General features: G+C 41.2%; 1 protein-coding gene across 11 annotated transcripts in view; it reads right to left on the reverse strand.

The window, feature by feature from the left end:
• Positions 1–26,558, reverse strand: part of DLG2 (discs large MAGUK scaffold protein 2) — a 2,226,746-nt gene that overhangs the window by 1,037,459 nt on the left and 1,162,729 nt on the right. The window contains exon 1 of one of the 11 annotated variants that reach the window (XM_061119879.1): positions 23,202–23,294. The exons of the other annotated variants lie outside the window; for them this stretch is intronic. Coding sequence (XP_060975862.1) covers positions 23,202–23,279 — 78 coding nt within the window. The 5' untranslated portion in view covers positions 23,280–23,294. Of the gene's footprint in view, positions 1–23,201; positions 23,295–26,558 lie in introns of those variants that run through there. 11 annotated transcript variants of the gene reach the window in all.

Consider the following 26,558-nt stretch of genomic DNA (forward strand, 5'->3'; position numbering starts at 1 on the left):
TAAGACCTGGGAAACATTTACTCATTATTTTATTGTGATCATCATCATTAATAAAGTATTCAGTGCAGCTTGTTTTAACTATTTGCTCATCTCAACTGACAAAATTCTATAAGGCAGGTAGGTGAATCTGAAATTTCTATTTTGACCATTGCTGCACAATCACAAAAAGAAATGGCTTATTCCCTATTTTATCTTCTATAGGGTTCTGATGAACAAACTGAGGCACAGACTTGGACTAATCGACAGATATGTATGATAAAAGCCATTCTATTTGATTTATTTTGAAATGGATCAGCATTATATATGGACTCAAATTTTGACTCCCAAGATTTAATCTGAAAAGCTTAGGAGAGTCGCCTTGGCTCACTCCGCTTAAAGGACATTTCCAAATGCAGTATATAATCAAGACTGACCTATCCAATGACACTTGGAGAAAATGAAACAAGAATAAAACTGTCTTAAGACTATGCAACTATTTATAAATAATCTCCCTGACTCAGGATGCTGCTGGAGAGTAGCTTCTACCATTTCTAGGTTTTAATGCCTTGATTAATTATGGGGTGATGTTTAATTATGTATTTTATTATACATAACAAACACAACTTACCTACCTGATTGTTCATAATTGTATTAAAAATTTGTATCATTTATCCTTGAAAGTGAAAGGCCTTTTTCAGGATGGATGAAGCTGTTTGGGGAATAGAGTATGGGTGAAATTAATGGTCCCCACATTAATCATTTATTTTAGGAAAATATTAAGGTCATCCTCCATTTTAAGATGTCTCTGAATTTCATTTGCAAGGTCTGATAGCTGAATTTCAATATGCAAAGTGGAAGATTATACACTTTGTGCACCACTCTCTCCCTAAGGGCATAGAGCTTTTATTTAATAAAGATGTTATATGAAGAAGCTTTATTACAGTACTGTTGCATACAAGAACTTGTCTTGGAATGGTACTTAGTAAGGACAGATGGCTTGTCTCTTTGGGTAGAAGTAGGTATGTTGTTGCAGATGCCTGTGAATTTTTCCAGAGGTCAGAAGCTACAGATCACAATGTTAAATCTATAGATAACCATTTGCTGAACACCTTCTGGGACCCAAGTACTGTGTTAAAAAACATACTATTCTATTTTATAAGCATGAATTGAGTGTAAGGCACCATTAATAAGTTCTGCATTCGTTTTAGATCATCTTCATATTATGTTCTTCCATTTGATAGATGAAGATGAAGCATCTTGCTAAAATTTCACAGGTAGAAATGACCACCAGAGTCAGAGGCCAAGTTCTTCCATTATTAATGAGTGCACATTGTCCCATGGGAACATTAGGACCCATGATCTCAAGGTGAGGACTTGGAGCAGCTGCAGTCAGGACCCATGAGGCTCAGGGCTGCTTCTGAACCTTCAGGTTTGACACACTCAAACAGTCACAGGGGTGGTCAGTGAGTAAAATACTAAGACCATATAGAAATGGGCTTCATTCTGGCTTCACCAATCCTGTGACGTTTTTCAGCTCATTTCACCACTCCAAAACTCAGAGTCTCATCTATAAAGCAGTGATCATTTCATACATATGTTGAGAGGATCAAATGAGTTAATAGCATGTTGAATGCTTTGTGAAGCATATCATAAGCCATCATCAATAAATGTTCATTTTCACTGCTGTTTTCCTTCTCTCTGATCATTTTAATTAACATTCTGAGTTTCAGAAAACCAAATGACCCTCTTCCATTTCTTTTGCTTTTTACATTAAATCTCAAATGTGAAATGTGTAAGACCTAAAACACCAAAGGTTCATACAACAACTTCTTCTCCACTTTATGCCCAAGTCTTGACAGCAATATTCCTTCTTTCTTGATCTCATCTCAGCACTCTTTGTTCTATGTTAGTCTCTCCAAGATAACACATTGGAAATCAACCCCACATCCATTACTACTGGACAGATTAGCAAGAGAAAAAGAAGGCCACCATTAAACATAAAGAGAAGAGGGACAAAAGAGACTCTTGATGAAGGTCAAAGAGGAGAGTGAAAAAGCTGGCTTAAAACAACATTCAAAAAACTAATCATGGCATCCAGTCCCATCACTTCATGGCAAATAGATGGGGAAAAATGAGACTAGTGACAGGCTTTATTTTCTTGGACCCCAAAAATCACTGTGGACAGTGACTGAGGCCATGAAATTAAAGACACTTGCTCCTTGGAAGATAAGCTGTGACAAGCCTAGCTGGCATATTGAAAAGCAGAGATATCACTTTGCCAACAGAGGTCCGCATACTCAAAGCTATGGTTTTTCCAGTAGTCATGTATGAATGTGACAGTTGGACCATAAAGAAGGCTGAAAGCTGAAGCACTGATGCTTTCGAACTGTGGTGCTGGAGAAGACTCTTGAGAGTACCTTGGACTGCAACGAGACCAAAGCAGTCAATCCTAAAGGAAATCAATCTTGAATATTCATTGGAAAGACTGATGCTGAACACAAAGCTCCAATACTTTTGCCATATGATGTGAGTAGCTGACTCACTGGAAAAGACCCTGATGCTGGGAAAGATTGAAGGCAGGAGAGGAGGGTTGCAGAGGATCAGATGGTTGGATGGCATCATCGACTCAATGGACATGAGTTTGAGCAAACTCCAGGAGGTGGTGAAGGACAGAGGAGCCTAGTGTACTGCCGTCCATGGGGTTGCAAAGAGTTAGACACAACTGAGCGACTGAACAACAATGACAACAAGAAAAAAAAATTCCCCAACCAAGAGGAAACTAAAGCTCACATTTTTGGGCTAAGCAAATCATCTTAGTAGATGCTTGCTGTGGGATTTCTAGATATGCAGCTAAACCATTTCCCTTTTCTTTTTTCTAATTAAGGAAAAGAACGGAACTATCTCCTTCAAGTAAAAGCATTTGGAACACCAGTAACCAGTTGCAAAGAACATGAGTTAGAGTGAAAGTCTACCAAGTTTGATAACTGGGAGCAAGGATGGTCTGAATTACTGACAACTCTGACTCAAATAACATATTCTGTTCAACAGCAAGGCCCTCTCACCTAATGACTGAGAGCATATGGTCTGTGGTATGGCACCTGGGATTCGAAACCCCAGTCTCCCTTTTATTGGCTGTGCCATCTTAGACAAGTCACTTAACTTTTTGAACTCTGAGTTTTCGCATATCAAATAGTTATGTGGATAATGCTAACTCATGCACTTCTGCTGAGGAGTCAATGAAATAATAAAAAGCATCATTTTCACACTGTCCTGGCACACAGTATACACTCATTTAAAGGTTGCTGCTACTTCTATTACCATTACTATTATCATCAGTATCTTCTAGCATCATCATTATAGTATTGCATATAAACAGAAGTAACTGAAAAAAAACTCATAAAACTAAAAATTTTGATCTCTGTGTGTCCTTGAGGAATAAGAATGGCTTGCTGACATATAAATTTGGATTCAACTAATAAGACTGAATGGCCACTGTGTGAAAAAGCCAACATCTTTGCATTAAATTATTGCAGCATTTAATCCTCACACAAGTCTATGTAACAATTTAGGAAAGTCTCAGAGAAGTGGTTCTTCCAAGATTAGAGAGCTAATAGATACAAAGGAAGAAGGGAAACACAGTGACAGATCCTGCCCACAGTAGGTCTGGATAACTAGCTACCAGTGAAAGAATGAATGGACGGAGAATATTGGTGTGGCTTAGTCCAAACACTGAATTTAAACTTTCTGACTGTGAATACCCTAGTTGGATGTCTTAATTCTCACTTACTGTGTGATTTTGATAGAGTTGTTTCATCTGAACCATAGGTCTCTTGTCTCCTTGAAGGCAGAAGTCCTGTGTTATCAGTCCTAGTACAGTCACAGTGCCTTACACATACCCAGTAAACATGTACTAATTCACAAAACTAATTCACAACAGGAGAATTCATAATGGATGATAACGTAAGAAAAAAAAAGAAGGTGGGGGAGGGAAAAGTGAGAGTGCGAAAATGGGCTGAGAGGGAGAAAGAGAGAGAGAGAGAGATTTCTCAATCAGAGGCTCACACAAGATCCCCGGTGCTTAATTAACTCAAACCTGTTCTTACTTTGAAATTAAAATGCAGTCAAAGCTCTATATATGCTTCCAAAACACTCATTGCATTTAATATGTGCTCAATATCTATCCCTATACCTGGGAGAGATTTACACTAACAAATGTAACAATATTTTATCTGAGTAAACATTTATGAGCTGCAATGTTAGGCAATCACATCAAGGGCTTGCAGAAGTACAGTATGTTGATACTGGACATTATTTAGAGCATCCTGAATATACTGTCTTATATACAGGACAACACTCAAAAGCCTTTTCATTAGAGGCCCAACAACTGAGAGACAAAGACGTGTCTGCTCTTTGTCTTCACTGTGGACACACACATGCACACCGGAGGAGGGAGGGAAAAAAAATCCTCCAAATTACACGATCAATTTTCTCTTCCAAATATCCCTCTACCACATCCTCTGCTCCATACTCATGCAGGTTTGTAGAGAAGGCTCTGAGCCCCCAGCTAGTGAGTGTGATGTCTCCAGTGTGAGGTAATCCTATTACACTCATCACAATTACAGACCTGTGTCCCGAGCCTCCTGCTGACAGAAGGCTACCTCATCTCATTTCTAATTAAGAGCACAGAATTCTTCCCAAACCACCTTCATTATTACACACAGCGTGCTGGCCTCTTTCAGGCAATACTCTCACATTCTGGAAGAATCAACTGCCTCTTTGAAATCCAAGGTAACCACCCCAGAGTTAATGATGTCGATTAAAACCTTTTTCCTCCACTCAACAGATGAAGCCCATTTCCCCAGAACAACAATGGGACTATAAGAAAAAGAAACTGTGGTTACAATAAAAAGATAATGAGAGAGATCATGTTTGGATTAAAAACAAACACATGTGCCAAGTAAACAAAAATCTTATCTGACCAAGAGCCAAGGATCATATAAACCTTCTTAGCAAAGTATATGCTTACTTAAAAAAAAACTGAAATAGTGTGATAACTCAACAGCAGCCAGACCTGTTTCCCTTTGACCAGAATACAGCTGAAAGCACAGAATGTGGACACATCAGAAAGCCAGCCTCTTCAGTAGCACTGCCTTCTATCAGAGACCCATCTTCTTAAATAACCTGCTCCGAGACTGGGGATGTGTCTCTTTCCTCTCTGCAATACGGATTGACCTCTTCATTTAACAGCAACCACAAGAAAGGAATTGGAGTTAAGAAATCCCCAAGGTCGGTTTGGTTTCCTGCATTAGCATTCACTGAGGGCCCCAGGTCACTTTGATCCACTCTGACCCTGGTAGACAACAGCTGGTCCACTTTATTCCACCCAATACCCTCCAGCGTGGTGATGCCTCAGGCAGAGTGATACTAGCTGAGCAAAACCTCAGCATGCAAAAACGTATTATAAGGGTGCCTCTAATCAACGGGGCCCTGACAATTTCATCCACAACCTGTACTCCACGGCCTCAGTACAGGTACTGGTGAGCAGCTTATCGTTTTTACAGATGTGATCTTCGCAATAAGGCTCCAGAACCACAGCTCGCGGAAACCTCTTAAGAAGGGGCTGGGTGGAGGGGAGGGAGGCTCCAAAGGGAGGGGGGCATATGTATAACCATGGCTGATTTGCGCTGCTGTGCAGAAGATTAACACAACACTATAAAGCAATTTTCCTCCAATTAAAAAAAATTTAAAAAAAGAATGCAAAGTCCTGTTTCTCATTCCAGACCTACTAAATCCCAAACTCTAGAATACAGCTCAGTAACCTGTGGTTTAAGAAGACCTCCAGGTGATTCTGGTGCATGTTGAAGTTTGAAAATATAGCAAAAGTCACTTAAAGTGTCCAGTCGCTCAGTCGTGTCTGACTCTTTGCGACCCCATGAATCGCAGCACGCCAGGCCTCCCTGTCCATCACAAACTCCTGGAGTTTACTCAAACTCATGCCCATCGAGTCGGTGATGCCATCCAGCCATCTCATCCTGTCGTCCCCTTCTCCTCCTGCCACCAATCCCTCCCAGCATCAGGGTCTTTTCCAATGAGTCAACTCTTTGCGTGAGGTGGCCAAAGTATTGGAGTTTCAGCTTCAGCATCAGTCCTTCCAATGAACACCCAGGACCAATCTCCTTTAGGATGGACTGGTTGGATCTCCTTGCAGTCCAAGGGACTCTCAAGAGTCTTCTCCAACACCACAGTTCAAAAGCATCAATTTTTCGCACTCAGCTTTCTTCACAGTCCAACTCTCACATCCATACATGACCACTGGAAAAACCATAGCCTTGACCAGACGGACTTTTGTTGGCAAAGTAATGTCTCTGCTTTTTAATATGCTATCTAGGTTGGTCATAACTTTCCTTCCAAGGAGTAAGCGTCTTTTAATTTCATGGCTGCAGTCACCATCTGCAGTGATTTTGGAGCCCCAAAAATAAAGTCTGACACTGTTTCCACTGTTTCCCCATCTATTTCCCATGAGGTGACGGGACCAGCTGCCATGATCTTAGTTTTCTGAATGTTGAGCTTTAAGCCAACTTTTTCATTCTCCTCTTTCACTTTCATCAAGAGGCTTTTTAGTTCCTCTTCACTTTCTGCCATAAGGGTGGTGTCATCTGCATATCTGAGGTTATTGATATTTCTCCTGGCAATCTTGATTCCAGCTTGTGCTTCTTCCAGCCTAGCATTTCTCATGATGTACTCTGCATATAAGTTAAATAAGCAGGGTGACAATATACAGTCTTGATGTACTCCTTTTCCTATTTGGAACCAGTCTGTTGTTCCATGTCCAGTTCTAACTGTTGCTTCCTGAACTGCATACAGGTTTCTGAAGACGCTCTTGCCTCTACTCTTGACCATCTTTAATATAGTCATCTTACAGCCACTAGGACTGTTTTCTTGAAGTGTGAACCTGACTCCCTCACCCTCTCTCTGTCTCTCCCTTCCTTCCCTTCCCCCCTCCCCCATCCTTTCTTAAAACCCTTCAGTGACGCTGGTGATCCGGCCTTCATCTAATACAATTCAAACTTCCTAGAGACAGCCAGCCAAGCCTTTCACCATCTGGCCCCATCTGACCCTTCCAAAGTCGCTTCTTCCCACTACCCCCGTGGGCACTCTGTGCTTAGGCCACGACACAGCTCCTGCTGTCCCGTGAAAAGGCCGTGCTTCTGGAGGAATCTGTGCTTTGTTGGTGCTGTTTTCTCTGCTCAGAATGACCGTCTGTCCCCTGTCGGCTGGGCAAACCCTCTCTCATCCTGTTAGACTCTCCCTAAGCATCATTCCCCTCTCTGAGGCCACTTCACGCATCCCCACTTCTCCCTTTCTGCCTCCAAGTCGAGTGGACGATGTTTCTATCACTGCACAATTCAGTGGGTAGATCTGAACTGCCATGCTCTGTGGTGGTCCATTTACATAGCTCTCTCCCTCACTTTGGCTTCCCCGGTGGCTCAGTGGTAAAGAACCGGCCTGCCAATGCAGGGGACGCAGGTTCGATCCCTGGGTTGGGAAGATCCCCTGGAGAAGGAAACGGCAACCCACTCCAGTATTCTTGCCTGGGAATCCCATGGACAGAGGAGCCTGGTGGGCTACAGTCCACGGGGTCACAAAGAGTGACTCAGCATCAGCAGCTCCCTCACTTGCCTGAACTCTTTAGAGGACTTGCTGGGCGGTGGGTGGGGGGGCTGGGATTTGGGTAGAATATTTACATTTTTATATCCTTAACTGAATATATGTTGGACATTTATTAAGAGTTCCAATTACTATTTGAGTGAATAGACTTTTGAACATCTACTATTTACAACACTGCTATGCTAATGAGTTGACATTTTTATCCCTATTTTACAGATGGAAGAACTGAGCCTCAGAAATGTTAAATAACTTTGTCAGCTAGTAGTAAAAGGCACAGTTGAGTACCAGGTCTTTGAGATGCTAAAGATGGTGCTTCCTCGGCCAAACCAGTGTTTTCCCAAATAAACTCAAGACAGAGAGATGACAGACAGACATGTCTTCCTTGACATGTTTTCACATTGTCCTAACATATAGTTCCTGTTATATGAAATAAAGACTTATGATTGAGATAATTTATGATGCCAAATATTGGATGGACAAAGTCAAGTATTTCTGAGCCTCAATTTCTTCATCTGTAAAGAGACTTTGTTATAGGTTACTGATATTATTATTATTAGTCATTACTGGTGGATCAGATGGTAAAGAATCTGCTTTCAGTGCAGGAGACCTTGGTTCAATCCCTGGGGCAGGAAGATCCTCCGGAGAAGGGCATGGCAACCTACTCCAGTATTCTTGCCTGGAGGGCTATGGTCCACGGGGCCTCAAAGAGTCGGACACGACTGACCAACTAAGCACATAGCCACCTTTAGCCACAATAATCTGGTTGGGAACCAGGTTCTTCGTGTTTGATTATGCTGTTTCAGTAACTTAGCTCAGTTCTGGGCACGTTCATGACACTCTTTAAAATTAATTTGACTGTTTGCTATTGTGATTGTGTCAATTATCATTAAAAATGTTTTGACTGAATAAGGGTATGAAGCTGACAACAAAGTCTCTCTCCTCGATGAATATGTAATTACAGTTTAGATTTGCCAAAGTTCATAAAGACAGTTGGAAACTGACTTTTTATAACTAGTCATGTATATTATATTTTCCCAATTTTAACCTTAGTCTCTGCAGCTGAACCATCGTAACAGTTATAATCACCATCATAGTTGTTTTACTTCAGACTCTCAAATTATTAAAGTGCTAAGGAAAAGTTTAATTAGCTGAAACCTAAATTGTCATTATTAATTTACTAGTTACATTACAATACCTTGTAAAACATTTATGCTGCAGTAAATGGAGCACCTATTTTCCAGTGATCACGTGGCATAGCTAATTTACTACACAACTATATTTAATTACTAATCTTAGTAACGCTAATAGTACTCATCCAAATTACATTACTTACAACAAAATGCTTAAATCATTACTTCAAATGTTATTAAAATCTTATCAAAGAAATAACAGAAGTTCAGACATGTTTAAGTACCTCTGAAACATTCTTAGAATAGAATGTTTTTTAACAGATAAATGGAACTATTGTAAATTAATCAGTAGATTTTTAGGAAGGTCCAATGGGGGAAAGCCTGAAGGTTTAGACATCTAAACTATCAGATGGGTAGACAGTTTCTGTTTGGGATGATGAAAAGTTCTGGAAATGAATGTAAACTTAAGTGGTTAAAATGGTAAATTTTACGTTATGTATATTTTATCAAAATAGACACAGAGACTATCAAAAATAGACTATAATCAAGCTTGATAGTCTGTGTGTCTATTGTAGTCCTCATCCACTACGCAATGTATTCCTTGAACACTGCGTAGGCTATGTTCACTGCCACATCCCAGCTTCCTGGCATATTGTAAGACACATATTTAATGAATAAATTTATGGGTTGTTAATTCTTTTTGCCAAGTACTTGAAGTTAATGTTCAATGTCTTTAAAGTAAAGAAAATAGTTCTATTGAAGAAAGACAAGCTATTGGCTCAATCAGTGAAGAAACTGTACAAATTAGAAATAGGTGGGATATGGAAAGAGGCCATACACACCCTAGAACATTAAATGTTAATTAGAAATAAAAGTAAGCTGTCCCCAGTATTTGAGTGTTCTCATATCCATTGAACAGGCCCTAAGAGCACAGAAACACATGGAAATATCTATATCACTGAGCAACTAATAGCAATGATGGATATTGATTCCTTTCCAAAAGCAGAGCTGGTGCTTTGGGAAGACAGAAGTTCATTATACTAATTACAGGCTCTTGCCCTACCTCCTCAGAGAATGTTCTCTTGGGTAGATATCAAGGCAGACACTCTTGGGTAGATGATTTTCAAATTAATGACTCAACAAGCAAATGGCAGTAATCCTAGCATCTCTGGTGAGATCACCTGCCTCCACCCCAGCTGCAGAGAGGAAGCGCCTTCCACAAGCAAGGCTCGGGAAAGCCCAGAGTTGCTGCTCTTAGGCAGAGGCTCGCTTGCCCATCCATGCAGACAGACGTGGAGCACAAGATTCTGAAGCAGTTCAACGTGGCTGTGCTCCAAGCCAAAAACCAGAGCCACAACATGGGATGGAGGAATTGGCTGTTCATTTGAGAGGTTTCCCAGAACTGCAGTCACCCAAAAATTGTTTTTAAAGAATGACCTCTCTCTCCATATGTATTTAAAATCACCTAATTGTTATGCGTTTATACAACAAATAACTTCTTCACTCCGTCTTCATAACAACCCTATGGGAGAGGTCCCATTATTCTTGCTTTATACCGGAGGAAACTGAAGCACAGGAAGCTTAAATAACTTGCTCAAATTCCCACAACCAGAAGCAAAGCTGGGACTTGAACCCAGGAAGTCTGGTTCCAGAAACTGTGTTCTTAAACATGCCACTCTTCTATCCCAATATATCTTAAAAGAAATATTAAAAATAAGCAGAGTTTCCTTAAGACTTTTTTTTTTTCCTTAGAAGGACACTATGCATGTCCACATGTGCTACCGAAGAGCATAATCAGACCAGGTGGGTTTTATTCTAATCCTGGAAAGCAGGGCTCTATGAATAAGATCTATGCCAGGTGGTTTGCAATCAGGCATGATCCTGTAGCTCTAGAATGCTAAGATTCAGCAAAAAAGAAAAAAAAAAAAAACAAGCACATAGGGTTTGGCAAGGCAGAAGAAATAAATGTTATTTATCCTACTAAAGCTCACCTGCAAATTTCTTTACTCTTCCATGTTTCGTTTTTTCCTAGCCTATACCTGAACTTCCTCAGCATAGAGACCATGGCTTGATCATTTCTGTATTCCTCATAAATCCTGGCATGGTATTAGTAGTACTAGTGTGCAAGTAAGTCTTTATTCAATACCAAGGGACAAATAAGCATTGTTGAATTGCTAATTGCCTTAGAAGCCACAGAATACGCATCTACTTGGGTTTTTATTCTACTGGGACCAGCCTGGGGTCAATCTGGAGACATGAAAAAAATAATATGACTTTGAAACTGCTGAGGACAAACAGATAGGTGCATTGTACGAAACCAGGAGAGAAAAAGCATAAATTAGTCTGAAATGTATTTAAATTTGTTTTCTAAAATGCATGGTGCAGTTCATAACTGCCAACAAACACCGTTTCATTATGCTGCACTTCATCCTGCTTTTTTCCAAAATACTGGAGAAATGACAGATACTAAAAGAAATTCTTACTTGTGTATCACATAAGCCATTTCCATTGAGCTCTTGCAAATTCTAGAGATATGCTAGGGGAAAAATACAACTTTAATAAAATAATGGATCATATCTGAATTAAACATGATATTCAAAATGTTACACTTGGGGAGTTAACAGAATGTTATATGCTGAGAGAGCAAGAGAAGAAAATGTCCTATAACATCCCATACCCTCCATAAATTAAATCTGAGAACATTAGAAATGGTGATAACAATGAAAAGGATTACTTATGGAATAAAAATGGAAAACAGAAAGAGATTAGTGAAGATATTTTCCTCTAAAAATCTCAAAACTGTGCATCTTAGAGCAGAGGTAATAAAGATGGTTATTTCTAAGAAATAGATCCAAAGTGGCTCCATTCAATTCACAGCAGGAACTTCCAAAGTAGCAATTAATGCAGCCACTGGTGTGGAATTGTTTTCCAAAAGCCATCTTGTTGGATGACTTTTTTTTTTTTAATGGAAGCAGGGCTCAGAAGTCAAGATGAATTTGGATCAATTATTTACTGAAAATATCAAAGTGTTATTAATACCACCATCCAATATGAATACAACTAATAATCCTTTTGGTGAAATGGAAGGAACCTGTCAGCATCTGTTTAACTTAAGACTCCAAGGGCAATGCTTGAAACTCCTTGAGATCTGATCCTGGGACATAAATGTAGGGGCGCTCATCTCAATGATGTGTAGAGTCCCTACGTCTCCTGTCAGAAGAAGGGCGAGAAGGGCAATCAGAAGATCTGAGTTCAAATCTCAAAACACTGGCTTCTGACAACTAACACTGCGCAAGAAACTTCCCCAGTCTCAGGTTGTAGGGAGACTCAGAGACATGGGGATATTGTGGCACCACGCTGAGGCACGCAGGCTCAGACCCAGGCTGCTTGAATTCAAATCCTGGTCCCAGAACTCACTAATCGTGTGTCTCTGTGCACCTTAATTGACGTTTCTGTGCTTCAACTGTGCTTAGCCCATAGGATCATTGGAGGGTTAATTGAGTTAGAAAATGTATAATCTTAGAGTAGTGACTTGCGATTACAAAGGGCTCAATGAGTGGTCATTAATGTTACTACTAATGTAGTAATGTTACTACTATCATTTACATTACTTCATTTACAAAAGTAATGTTCTTTCGGGTTATGAAATTCAGTGTAATACAACATGGAGCTTTTGCTTTCCTCTTTATCTCCCCAGACCTAAAATAAAGCTCTAAAGGGGACGTGATACAGTTACCAGCTGGGAGATGAGCACCTTGACTCATTCCGTACAAGTTCTTTCACTTCAGATGGGAAGTAATATGCCTTGACTGACATTCACCAAACATAGAAAATCACTCTCTTTAAAAAAATTCAGTGTGTTTTGAGAGAGTGGAGGTGTGGGAAAGAAGGTGGTGGGGGGAGCTTTTTATAAGGGCTACCTAGGATTCATTTATTTTATTTTTTATTTATTTCATTTATTTTTATTAGTTGAAGGCTAATTACTTTACAATATTGTAGTGGTTTTTGCCATACATTGACATGAATCAGCCATGGATTTACATGTGTTCCCCATCCCGATCCCCCCTCCGGCCTCCCTCCCCATCCCATCCCTCTGGGTCATCCCAGTGCACCAGCCCTGAGCACTTGTCTCATGCATTCAACCTGGGCTGGTGGTCTGTTTCACCCTTAATAGTATACTTGTTTCAACGCTATTCTCTCAGAACATCCCACCCTCGCCTTCTCCCACAGAGTCCAAAAGTCTGTTCTGTACATCTGTGTCTCTTTTTCTGTTCTGCATATAGGGTTATCATTATCACCTTTCTAAATTCCATATACATGTGTCAGTATGCTGTAATGTTCTTTTTCTTTCTGGCTTACTTCACTCTGTATAATGGGCTCCAGCTTCATCCATCTCATTAGAACTGTTTCAAATGAATTCTTTTTAATGGCTGAGTAATATTCCATGGTGTATATGTACCACAGCTTCCTTATCCATTCGTCTGATGATGGGCATCTAGGTTGCTTCCATGTCCTGGCTATTATAAACAGTGCTGCGATGAACATTGGGGTGCATGTGTCTCTTTCAGATCTGTTTTCCTCGGTGTGTATGCCCAGAAGTGGGATTGCTGGGTCATACGGCAGTTCTATTTCCAGTTTTTTAAGAAATCTCCACACTGTTCTCCATAGTGGCTGTACCAGTTTGCATTCCCACCAACAGTGTAAGAGGGTTCCCTTTTCTCCACACTCTCTCCAGCATTTATTGCTTGTAGACTTTTGGATAGCAGCCATCCTGACTGACAATGGTACCTCGTTGTGGTTTTGATTTGCATTTCTTTGATAATGAGTGATGTTGAGCATCTTTTCATGTGTTTGTTAGCCATCTGTATGTCTTCTTTGGAGAAATGTCTGTTTAGTTCTTTGGCCCATTTTTTTGATTGGGTCATTTATTTTTCTGGAATTGAGCTGCAGGAGTTGCTTGTATATTTTTGAGATTATTGGATTCATTTATTAAAAAGAAATAGAAACCTAGAATTTCCTCATAGTCAGAATACTGACAGTTTTCACTTACGATGGTCTCTTCAGTAACTTCTCCTCCCCTGCCCCCGCTGCCTAATCAGCGGCACAGATAGAGTTTCCTTAGTCCATAAACCCAGGATGGGAGGGCAAGTCCATTCCAAAACCCAAGGGGGTAGTAGAGAAAAAGGAGTCATTAATGCAAAAGTTATCAAAAGCTGCTTCGCATCCTTTCTGTAACAAGGCAGAATATTAAAATGAACAGAAAGAAGAAACGGATGTGGAGGGAAGAAGGAAGGAGAGAAGGAAGCAAGGGAGGAAGGGGAGGAGAGACAGGAAATATCAAGTGTCCCACAGGGCTAGACACTTTACATGTAATTTTTAATTGAATCAGAAAACCATGCAAGGATGCTTATCACTATTTTTAACATGTGAGAACACTAGTAATTAAAAAGATGCATCTATGTGCTTAAGGTCACCCAACCAGGAAGGTGTTGAGTCAAATTCAAATTTGACTCTGTGGTCTTCCACTGAATCATCTTCTTAGATGTTCCAACAAGAGGAGTCACAAAATGTATGAAGGAAAGGGGTCAGTAAAGATGACAAAGACCTGGTCTTAAGTCACAACGGTGTTCAGAGAAAGTGAAAAAGTATTTTTCTTATTCTCTTATGCCCTCCTAAGTATCACCCCCTCCAATTCTCCCACTTCCAATGCCTTTTCCTCTCCCACAATACATCAGTTGCCACCCTCCCCATGCTAGTGAGTCCAGGTGAAACGACAGTTTGATACCGCTATGGCCATGAACACTGTGCACACCGACTCCCTAACTTGGACAGTGCTCATTTCATCATACTTTGCTACAATCTTTGAGGAAAGGTCAGAAGCCCTCCTCAAAGCAGAAACCTTCTCCCATAGAGAAACTTTCTCCCATAGAGAACTGTAGAGCTGATGGTCTGAAAAGCAAATAAATCCTGTTTATAAATTAGAGTAACCTAGAACAACAAGGAGGTGGTCAAAGGAAGACTAGTATTTGATGAGTTCTAGTTTATATTCATATAAACTAGTTAGCAAGTTTGATAAAATATGTTGCTTTCTTGGTTAGACCATAGAACATGAAGTCAAGCACACTGATGCCCTGCAAGTAGTTCATTTCTTCCCTTTAGCCTCTACATCAGACCCTTTTTCTTACTATATTTCTAATTTTAATAACCCTTCCTAGCAGATATTGGCACTGTAGAAGCTTTGTATTTATTAGAATTAAATTCTTTGGATTAAGAACAGTACTAAACTGCTAACATATTTTTCCCTAGCAATGACACTTTGGCCCTGGGCACTACAAAATGAACATCACAGTGTAAGGCCATCATGACATCATGGTTTATTAGCCTGCTCAGGCTGCCATCGCAAAATGCCACAGACTGCGTGGTTGAAACAACGGAACACACTTCCTCACACTTCTGGAGGACGTGAAGTCCAAGATCAAGGTTTTGGCAGGGTTTGATTTCTAGTAAGAGAGCTCTTCCTGGACTTGCAGATGGCTCCTTTTTTTTTTTTGCTATATCCTCACATGGTAGAAAGGCACACACAGATCTCGTTGCTCTTGTAAAGCCACTAATCCTATTAGATTAAGACCTCACTATTATAATCTCAGTTAATCTTAATTATCTCCTAAAAGCCTTATCTCCATTTCTCCTAGATCACACTGGGGGTTAGGGCTTTAAAACAAGGATGAGGGAGACACAATTCAGTCCACAAAAAACGGGGCAAGGATACTCTACATAACTAGTATTTTCAGATTAAGAAAGTACAAGAAATAAACATTCCACACTCAGACATAAACCTGTAATCTTTCGGCATGTGGGGCAAAGCAGCTGGAAAATGTTACAGTTTGACATCTCCCGGTTGGTGGCTGAAGAGAACTCGCATTCTGCTGGCTACTGTTTGTTTCGCTTCCGTGTTAGCAGCAAGGAGAGAGAAAGCAAAGGGCAGGAGACTTCAGCCCCAGGGCTGTAAAATGTCTCCTATTCCCTGTTCTTTACAAGGCAGTAAAGAAAGAGAAGTCCCCGTGTATCTCTTTGCTTTGCTTCCACCTTGAAATTCAGTAGATTCTCCATTATATTCCTCTTGCCAATGGTTAAAGACACTATTGGCCTTTTATGCACGTTGATTGGACATAAATTTTATCAGTTTTGCTTCATGCTGGCCATTGTGCTAGGTGCTTAGAGTACAAAGATGAATGAGATCAAATCCTTCCCTTTAAAGACTCTGCAGACTCTTAGAGCAAATCAGGATTAGAATTCAAAGAACCTGAGAATTGGAAGGAATTTGGTTGCAGATGAAGAACTCAGGCCCAAAGAGATTAAGAGACTTTAGCCAAGGTGGCGCAGATGGTTGGGACGGGGCCAGTTAACATACAGGCCTACTGACCCCTAACTCGGTCTTGCTCCTGTGTGGCTCAGACATTCAGCCAGGGTCTATTTAGAGCTTACTATGTCCCAGGTACCCTGCGGGGGGGGAGGGGGCAGAATTTGTAATGATTTAATAATTTAATTAACAATTTAATAATTTATTTGGGAAAATTTGACTACTTAAAATTATTAGTTAATACTACAAGGCATGGTTAAACGGAGATGGTTACTCCATTAATCCCATAAACAAAATACATATGCAAATAATAATATGTGTGCATTATCTGATTATTAAATTTATCTCTACAGTGATCATCACTGCTGGATGGGAAAGCCTCCCTTACATCTTCATCACCCAGTATAATAAACACCACTGAATGATACCAGGTAGAGGAAGACCATTCTAAAGGTACACTGAGGGTAAACAAATCAAGGCAAACAAAAACAATTTGCAACTAAAATTATGTAAACTGGACTGAAAGTACTATCTGGATGGTTCCTGGAGAACCCTTGAAAAGAAATCAGGTCTTCTATCTAGCCACATAGTTACTCAAAAGAGATAAAGCACAGGTTGATGAGAAGATGGCTGTTGTGTTGGTCTATTCGTCCTCCACGTCACTGTCTCACTCAATCCAAGATTAGTTTAAAAAGCACAGAGTCTGAGTGGTTAGGTTGACAGGCTCTGAACTCGGCCAGACCTGGCTGAATTCACTGGTACCACTACTTATGACCTTGGGCAAATTCTGTAACATGTTATACCTCAGTTTCTCCATCTGTAAAATGGGGGCTGATACCAAGATTATCTTACAAGGTTGTAGTGAGGATTAAATGAGATGAGGGCATGTCACAGTGCTTGGTAAACTGCTCAGTAAATAGGCATTGGCAATAACAATTTTACAGTGGTCTTGCGGCCTGTTTTCTTCCTCTCCAGCCCACTCTGTCCCTCCTCCATCTTCACCATTTCTCTGATCCTGTCCTTTGCCTCTGTCTCCCTCCCTACCCTGCTCGCAGCTGTGCCTTGGACTTTTCCAAGGTGGGCATCCATTCTGGGACCTCGGAACAGGTGCTACTGTCCATTTTGCTGAGAGCTTCCCCTGCCAGGTGACGGGGAGAACTGCAGGGCTGCGTTTAGCATGGACAAACACCTGTCCTCTCTGTCACTACAGCCAGACAGACGCTGGAGCTGAGTCATGCTGCTGCTCACGACCGATGAGCTCTCAGAGGCTCTGAGAGAGAGACCTGAGAGGACAATCTGTCCATCCCTCTCTCCAGGTCAGGCTACTCTTCAATCTGCCAGGAGGCAAAAATAGACACAGGAAGATTCTATCATTCACGGAGGACTGAAGAATCTTCAACATCAGGACATTTCTTCTTGTGCCTAAGCTCAATTTCAGATTCTGCATTTAAATTCACTTCTTATATTTATCTTTCATAGGTAAAAATAAACTTGATATCTAGGTCACTGAAAATATATACATATATAGAGTATAATATACAGCATACAATATGCAGTACTCTGTTTGTGTATCCATACAAAGTACTGCTTACTAATTAAGAGACTGAGCCCTATGACCAGCCACCCAGTCTAATCCCAGCCACCTACTGGTGATGTGGTTTTCTTCTAAAAATTAATAACAGTGATGCTCTCACTAGATCCTTGTATAAACACAGTTCTCAGTTGATAGAAAGAATTCAACAGATGTCAATTATCATTGTTGTTTAGACATATAAATACATAGCGAGAAGCCAGGAGGCTTCTTAAAGATTTCTCTTTTGCAACCTCAACGGCTCCAGTTTGATTATGGCTTTTAATCAGTTTCTTCTATAACCTTCCTTTTCATTTTCTATTTATTTGCTTTCCTAAATCCAGAACCATCTACAAAATGCTGGCTGACTCCAATCAGCACAGGAAAAAAATGTATATTTTAGAACTAATAGATTCCTCTATGCAAATTATTATTATGATTTGCAAAGAAATATGTGATTTGATACCAAGTATAACCTTTAAACATTTTACTTATATTAACTCATTTAATCCTCAAAATAAGCCCATTCATTATTCTTTCAGTGATGTCATACTTCATTGATTCTAAAAATAAACTATTTCCCCACATTTTAACATCTCCGAAAGGATTGAAATCTTGCAGTTGATATGTTATAGTTGCATTGACAATCTTTTTTTTTTGTAATACATGAAAAAAAAAATGACATATCTTGCAAATGAGGACAACCTACAGTCGATGAAATAGGATATGAGATATTCCAGGCATTCTTTTAGGCCCCAGAGATATGGTGAAAAAGACTGCATAGTCCTTCATTTCATAGACTCCACTTTCTAATGAGAAACACAGAGAAATAAGAACGATAACAACTAATATACAAGCGGCTGTTGGAACCGATGCAAGATTCATCTCGGGCTTGTAGGGGCCAGGGAAAGTTTCCTACTGATGATGAAGTCATCTAAGTTTAGAGTTAGGAGATGGCTAGTGGGTCAGTAGCCAGTCAAAGCAGATAAGCAAAATCTGAGAAGCTAGAAAAAGCAGGAGACATTCAGGAATTTGAATCTAGTTCAGAATGCTGATTTAGAGCATGGGAAAAAAGCAGAGGCTGTGTCACCATGGACCAGGTAGACTCGGCAAGCAAAGTGGAGGGTATCCTGAGACACTGGGGTTCTGCCGGAGCACAGGTGTTACTTCTATTTGGAAAAGAGCTGGTTCCAGGCTAAATAACAAAGAACAGGACTATAATTCCCTCTAATTCCTCACCTTAAGCCCAATGCTCTTGATTGCCCCACCAGCATCACCCAGGACAGACAGTAGGCTCTTTTGTTGGCCATACTGACAGCAAATGCACTATTACATTTCCCGTTCTTTTGGTTTATGCTGAATTAATGTGTTTGAATTAGATGGAGAGGGGGTTAGAACCATGAACTGGTTCTTAAAGAATTCTCCAAGGTGAATGTTGCCTAGTGTCAGAATACCCCAGCTCAGTTACATCACTCATAGGATATACTTCACTGCCAAGCTCATCCACAGTTGTGTCTATCAGATGATGGATATTGACGCCAGTCTTTTCTAAATGCATCATGCATTTACTTTTCGTGGCATATGCTTAAAAGTAAAAATGTAAAAATTAAAAGCAAAGCTATGCAGAAGTGAAGGTTCAGACCTTCAAGTGTTTTATACTCTTGTATATGATTATGCCATCAGGAATTGCAGTTCAATTTATCTTAAAGCTGCCCTTTTAAAATAATAAAATCTAGAGACTGACTAAATTAAGCAGTTTAATTGAAATATGGCAAACAGGCATACAAGACACTAACTTCTGAATTAATTACATGGGGTCAAAAAAAAAAAAAAAAAGATTTGAATGAAGGTATTCTATTGCAGCCAGTCTTGATTTCATATTACATTAAAAATCACTTCATTCACAGAATTTGTTGGTATGCACATACTGTCTTTTTAAAGAATAGCAAAGAGCTTTTTTTCTTTTTTAGAACAATGACAATGTGAATTAGCTAACATCTTTGACTTACTCTAAAAAGAGTGTATTTACAGTTGCCTAGGATTTAAGTGTGTTTTTTTTTTTTTTGATAAAAGATGTCTTTGGTTTTCACAGGATAAACAATGAATACAAATGCTATTGTTTAGCTTACAATAATATAACAATTACTAGCTAGTTAAAAGGAATAATGGGAGCCTAGATGAGAGCTTGAGACACTTATCTAAAGAGGACAAAGAGTGTAAAGTCTTTAATAACAGGGCAGACAATTGTCTATGGAAGACAGCTTAGGCACAGTCTTGTCTGAAATAAAGGGGTTGAGTTACAGGATCAGTAACTTTGATTCTGTAAGCCTCATGACTTATTAAGACAGGTGAATGATAGGTGGATGGAAGAGAGGGCTGGGGACTCAAAGAGTCATTTTTAGAACAGGCTGGATAAACACAGTTTCAAATCCTAGCACTAACACATCCCACAAACTCTATGACCTTGGGCAAACTACTCTTCTCTCTAGAACTCAAGAAAAATCATGTTTACCTTTTATAGAATTAAGTGAAACTCCATGGCCTAAAGCAGCTGCTGTATGATGTGTGTATAAAGAGGGACTCTCGTTAATACTGTTACTGCTGTGATCACTATTACCATTATTACTACATTCCATGCTACTGTTTAATTCTACTGGCATTAGATGAGGTAAAGCAGTATACCCGGCCACCATGCATAAGGCACACTGTCTGTTTAGGGATGGCATTTAGGCTTGCACATTCCCGATTAGCTTTTCAATTAACCCCAGCCTTGAGGAATATACTTTCCAACCACACCTGAAAGCTAAATTAGGTCTGATAGGCTATGATGGGTGTAGGTTTTTTTAATTAGAAGAGGAGAAAATAAACTGTGTTACCTATTGCAAAAAGAAGCCCAAATTTATAGAAGGTACTAAAACAAAATTACAGTGGCTGCCTCTGATATAATTTATACCCCCAAATGCTAAAACCTGCTCTGAATCTATCAATAGTTCTTTCACATTTAAGTATACTGGTCATTTTCTAAATAAAACACAACAATCATCTTGCTTTATACCTCTTCCTTCTTTTTATAATAAAGCATGACAACATATAGTCAGCAACATCTTATATTCCCTTTCCTGTTTGCAACTGTATGATCTCTGCTGTTATAGTAATACATTATAGGAATTCATCCAGCTTGCAGTACCATTCGGAGAAGGCAATGGCAGCCCACTCCAGTACTCTTGCCCGGAAAATCCCAGGGACGGGGGAGCCTGGTGGGCTGCTGTCTATGGGGTCACATAGAGTCAGACACGCCTGAAGCGATTTAGCAGCAGCAGCAGCATCATTTGTTAACTGCTTTCTCAGCTGAAGTATATTACTGTAATCATTAGACAAAACCTTAATTCATATAGTTGGTTTTAAATAAGCCACATGATAAAATGAAATACCCAGAATAAACTATTGTCATTCACTAAGCACCAACTGAGGGCCTTGTTGTTCATTGTTCAAGGCAGCACACCTTTTAATTTATTCCAGGAACCCTGTGTATATAAATTCCATGAAAAAAAATCGAGATGCTATTTTCATGTTAGTAACCATCACTTAGTGTTCAGAATTAACTCCTCTAGCTCCCCTGACTAATGGAAGGACATTATAGTTAATAATTTTTCCTTTAGTCTTTATCAGTCAAGGAGCAAAACTTCAGTTCTCTAATGCTGATTTTCCTACTTTCTGAGTAATACAAAATATTATCTCTAAGATAAAGTATTAAAACCACTTAACCCCACACCTGGTTTCTTCTTGCTTGTTCACAGAAATGAAATGGAAATACTGAAGGCCCCTTACTAGCTTCTTCCCACATTCAAGAAGCAGAAGCCTGTGTTAGATCCTTGAATTAACATCCTTTTAGTTTCTGTACACTGAATTTCATTGAGCTGGCATTCTCCACATTGAGGCCCAAACCTGAAGTAAGTGTCACTGGAAGATTCAACTTTTCTGTGCATACCAATTTGGCATAAGGCATTATCTCCCGGTGGCTCTCAGAGCCATTCGTGGTCTCTGATAGACCCTTCATCCATACAACCTATAATTTTCATAAGAAGGCACTTTTTCAAAGTACTTGCTCCAATAAAAGAGTCACTTTCAAGTCTCTTTCCTTAAAGGAGAAACAAAGCAAAACCCTCAAAACCCAAAATATATATGATGCTAACACATGATAATTAGGCTTTTTATCATTTTACCTGTGATGCATGGGAAAAAAGGAATCAATTCTACTTCACCTTTGTCTCCCTCTACTACACCTCCACCTTAAAGTGCCATTTAATAAGTCTGTCAACATTATACGATCCTCAGATCTGGACATTTTGAAAGGCTACAACCCTAAAATCAGAACTTGAATGACTTTTTTTTTCTCTTCTCACACTACAAACAGTCATATCTTGGCTTATCACTGAATTCTTGTTCATATTATCAACATTCCCACTCTGAAGGAACAGATAGCAAGTTACAGTGAAGGAATCTTTGCAGCTGAGAGCAAGGATTGTGCCACAGGCCAGGAAAACCACCTCTGGGTCAATCTCAAGAGTAGATCCAAGTCAGAAAGGATGCTGGGCCAAAGATCACATCCTCAAAGTAATATGGAACAATCTCAGCTCCACAAAATGTTATCTTTGGAAGTTTCCCCATCACCAAATTGGATACTGATTTCTTAAACATTGACCATTTGGCCAGTGCCTCTGAAAGCCTTAGTTAAATTAGAGACGTGAGCTTGTTTTGCATCTGAGGACTTACAGGCCATGTTCATTTCTTAGAGAAAGATAACTCATGAGACAGATCTACATAGAGGTTCTCTAGAAACAACTAGTCATGCTGAATAAAAGAATTACAAAGCCATTCTCTAAGTGGACAGGACTATGTGATTATAAATAGAATTCTTGCTTATCGTAAACACTTTTGAAATGATGGCTTTGTTGATTTGAAAAGATAGCAAGCTCCCCTGTGGAGTCTGGTCAGTGTTAGGCAGAGTCCCAAATATGTGCTCCAACGACATACACTAGGATGCAAGAACTGGAGGGAGGCTCAGGGATTCATCATGCCCCTTGCAGATCCAACCATTATAGTCATAAAAATAATCCACTGGTAGCAACAAGTTTACTAGAGAGCTCCCTGAAGAAGCAAAGATTTCAGCTGCTTAATTGCTTTCACCCTGTGCCATTTAAAGGACTACCAAGTCTCTGTTGAGACACCATCAATTGACGATTTCACCAAATATTTTGAAAAGCTAATGACTCTGCTTGACCACCACCAACCGCCCCCAGGCAGCCAGGCTCCAGGAGTTCCCCCTTTCTGCGAGCGGCATGGACTACAAGCCAGCGAGAGGCAGGTTCGCATCCCAAGCGGAAACAAAAAAACAAACAAACAAAAAAAACTGCGTCTGTACTCAAGACCAGCAGTCCAGAGCAGGCAGTTGGCAAAACCGAAAAGGTAATATTTATCCCCACGCATTCCCTACCTTTTCGGATTTCGCCTTCCTGGCGTTGTGCACGAACCTGCGACCCAGCTTCTTGGCATACCAGATAGAGGCGAACATAGCGATGCCAACGGAAGGGATTCGCGGTGAAGCTGCTGCACAATCAACTTCCCAGCTCGGCTCAGAGATGTGGAGCGGGGGGGAGTCGGGCTGGAGCTGTCACTTGCAGGCTGTTGCTTTCTCAGGGCTTCTCATGCTGGCGAGCTGAGGCCGAGGGCGGGAGGCGGGAGGGAGGGGGCCGGGGGCAGGCAGTCCGGGCCGGCCAGTCCGCAGGTACCTTCACATCCCGCCCGCGGGAGGTCCGCGCGAGGGGGGCGGGCGGGCGCTGCCTTCCCCGCCGGCTGAGTATCCGTCTTGCAGTTCTCGGGCTCTTGTTCACCACCAAACTCCACGCGTGGCAGCAGGAAAGGCAGCCGCAGTCCGGTCGCCCTGGGCTCCAGGCAGTGGCCCCCTCGCCTGGCTTCCCTCTGCCTTGGCAGTGCGTGCTGGCGGCGGTGGCCGCGCAAAGACGCATCCACACCCAGCCGCCCCGCAGGTAAAGCAGCCAATAACCGGGGCTGCCAGGCACGCGGGAGGGGAGAGACCACCACGGACGCGGCCCTGCGGGCACATACAGGTGTCCCCCGGAGCCCGCAGCCTGCCCCGAGAATAAAGGGCTGTTAGCGGGACTGGATACAAAGCGACCTTCTTCTGCCCCCCTCCTCAAGTCCACTGGGTCCACGTAAAGTCCAATCCCTGCCTCCCAACCAGTCTTCTCCACAGCTTACAAGAAAAAAATAAAAAAACATTTTATTTCTTTGGAGGTTGGCCCCGAGACAAACGGCGAGGTGAACAGGATGAGGTGTATTCCCTAAATGCCAGAGTGAAGATCCTCAGCTTTTAAACTCATTGGTTCCACCGCTGAAACCACCTGGGCTGCTTTTACAAGTCCAGGTTTTCTGCCTGAGTAACGGGGAGGGGCTTAAATCTACCTTTACACTAAAACACAACAACTTACTCCTTCTTTTCTTTTAAAATCCGAGTTTTCTTGCAGTGATATCTATTGTTAAATGGAGGGTTTAATACCACTTTTGAATAGGAAGATTTATGGCAAGTCTTAAACCAGGCTCCTCTGAGGAATTCTCACATTTAATTCTACCACCATGTGCTTCCAATTTCAATTATCTTGGTTGTTGTTTAGTTGCTTAGTCCTGTCCAACTCTTTTGCGACTTCATGGACTGTAGTCTGCCAGGCTCCACTGTCCATGGGATTTCCCAGGCAAGAATACTGGAGTGGGTTGTCACATCCCTCTCCAGGATATCTTCCCAACTCAGGTATCGAACCCGCGTCTCCTGTATTAGCAGCGGCATCCTTTACCACTGAGCCACCAAGGGAGCCTTTTCAATTATCTTACTAGGGTTCAATTATCTTACATAGGGTTTAGAATATTATGAGGCATTTTAAAGGTAAAGTCAATCTTAAGAGACGAGTATGTCTTCTGATGAGAGAGAATGGCTAAGACTTTGTCCATCCTACTAGAGGACAAAAATAAATAAATAAACTGTTCATCTCAGCAAGGAAAACATTCCTTCCACTGATATACAAATGAGACTCAATCCAATAAATGTTTTCCAGCTGATCTAATAGACATGCCCTAGGAGCACCTGTTGACCAAGGACAGTGTTGAAACACTTACAAATAAATGGAAAAGAACTCCCTTCTCTCACGATAAGTCACTTGAGCTTTACCCCCAGAGGACTGGGTCTCCATTCAACTGTTTTACAAAGTACACTGAACATCCTTCTAAGCAACTGGAGATAGAACAAGACAGTGTAGGATTAGGACTCACATCCATGTTAACTCACTACAGGAAACCTGGTGCTTAGAAGAGTGTTGAGCACAATACATTCAATGTATGTTTGCTGAATAAACAAATAATCTGGGTTCTAACCCTGGCTTTTTTTCTAAATTGTTTCCTTGTTTCCTCTATGCTTGGATTTGCCTCATCTGTAAATGAAGAGAATTGGGCAGAACATTTTTCAGGCCCCCTTCCTGTCCTGTGCATCTGTAATTCTGATGCCGAGTCTGAGGGTCTTCTTGTGAGTATGGGGAAACACTGACTGAAACCGCCCGCCTGGGCCAGGCACCATAGTGGCCGTTGGCATGAGCAATTTTACAAGAGGTCTTGGTAAGGTACATGGAACTAATAAGCCGCTACTAACCAGAAAAGTTTGGGAAAGGTCAAAAGGAGACTCCACGTGTCCTCCCACCTCCCAGAATCCTTCCTGCTGGCTACCACCTCCCAGAATCCTTCCTGCTGGCTACCACCTCCCAGAATCCTTCCTGCTGGCTACACATCCCAGAATCCTTCCTGCTGGCTACCACCTCCCAGAATCCTTCCTGCTGGCTACCACCTCCCAGAATCCTTCCTGCTGGCTACCACCTCCCAGAATCCTTCCTGCTGGCTACCACCTCCCAGAATCCTTTCTGCTGGCTACCACCTCCCAGAATCCTTCCTGCTGGCTACACATCCCAGAATCCTTCCTGCTGGCTACACCTCCCAGAATCCTTCCTGCTGGCTTCCACCTCCCAGAATCCTTCCTGCTGGCATCCATCTTGGTTGAGCAACACGTGTGCCATCCAGAAGGACCCTGAGTCAGAATGACTGACCAGAGACAACCTGGAAATTAATTCCGTCACCATAAATCCCGGGACTCCGAGCCACAAGGCACAATGGTTCTCCTGGGCTCCCTGGCCCTCCTCCTCTCCACGCAGGCGCTCTTTCCCAATAAAGTCTCTTGCTTTGTCAGCATGTGTGTGCAAGTGTTAGACAAGAGCCCCTTTTCAGCACTGGAAGGGGTCCCCCTTCCTGCAAGAAAAAAGAAATGTCTCCTGCTCACCAGAGGCACAGGCTCTGGTAAAACAAGAGCCTGGATTCTTCCACCTGCTTCACCACACCTAACCGCCACCTGGGGTTTGGTTTTGCCATTAGCTGTTACTTTTCCTCTGTGTTCTTCCTACGAACTCTACTTTCCTTTCATTTCTTTTTGTCACTCTTAGACAACCCCTGTGCAAAATTCACCACATCACACCTTGTACTCTTTAGGAAGAAAAAGTGCCACAGAAATCCAACAAATAAATGATAACTCCTGCTTAGCTTTCAAAGAGTAACTCAACAGGATCACAATTTACCCCAATATTGCTGCGATGTTAGAGGTATTCATTATTCCTGCATACGAGTCTGTCTAAGGTGTGTAGTTAAAAGACTATTCAGGTAACAGAATAAAGTCGATAAAAAGAGGAGGGAGGCAATTGTCCCTAAATTAATGAGTAGAAACTTCTGTTTTTAACATTTTAAG

Source organism: Dama dama, chromosome 2, assembly GCF_033118175.1.
Source record: "Dama dama isolate Ldn47 chromosome 2, ASM3311817v1, whole genome shotgun sequence".
Lineage (NCBI taxonomy): Eukaryota > Metazoa > Chordata > Mammalia > Artiodactyla > Cervidae > Dama > Dama dama.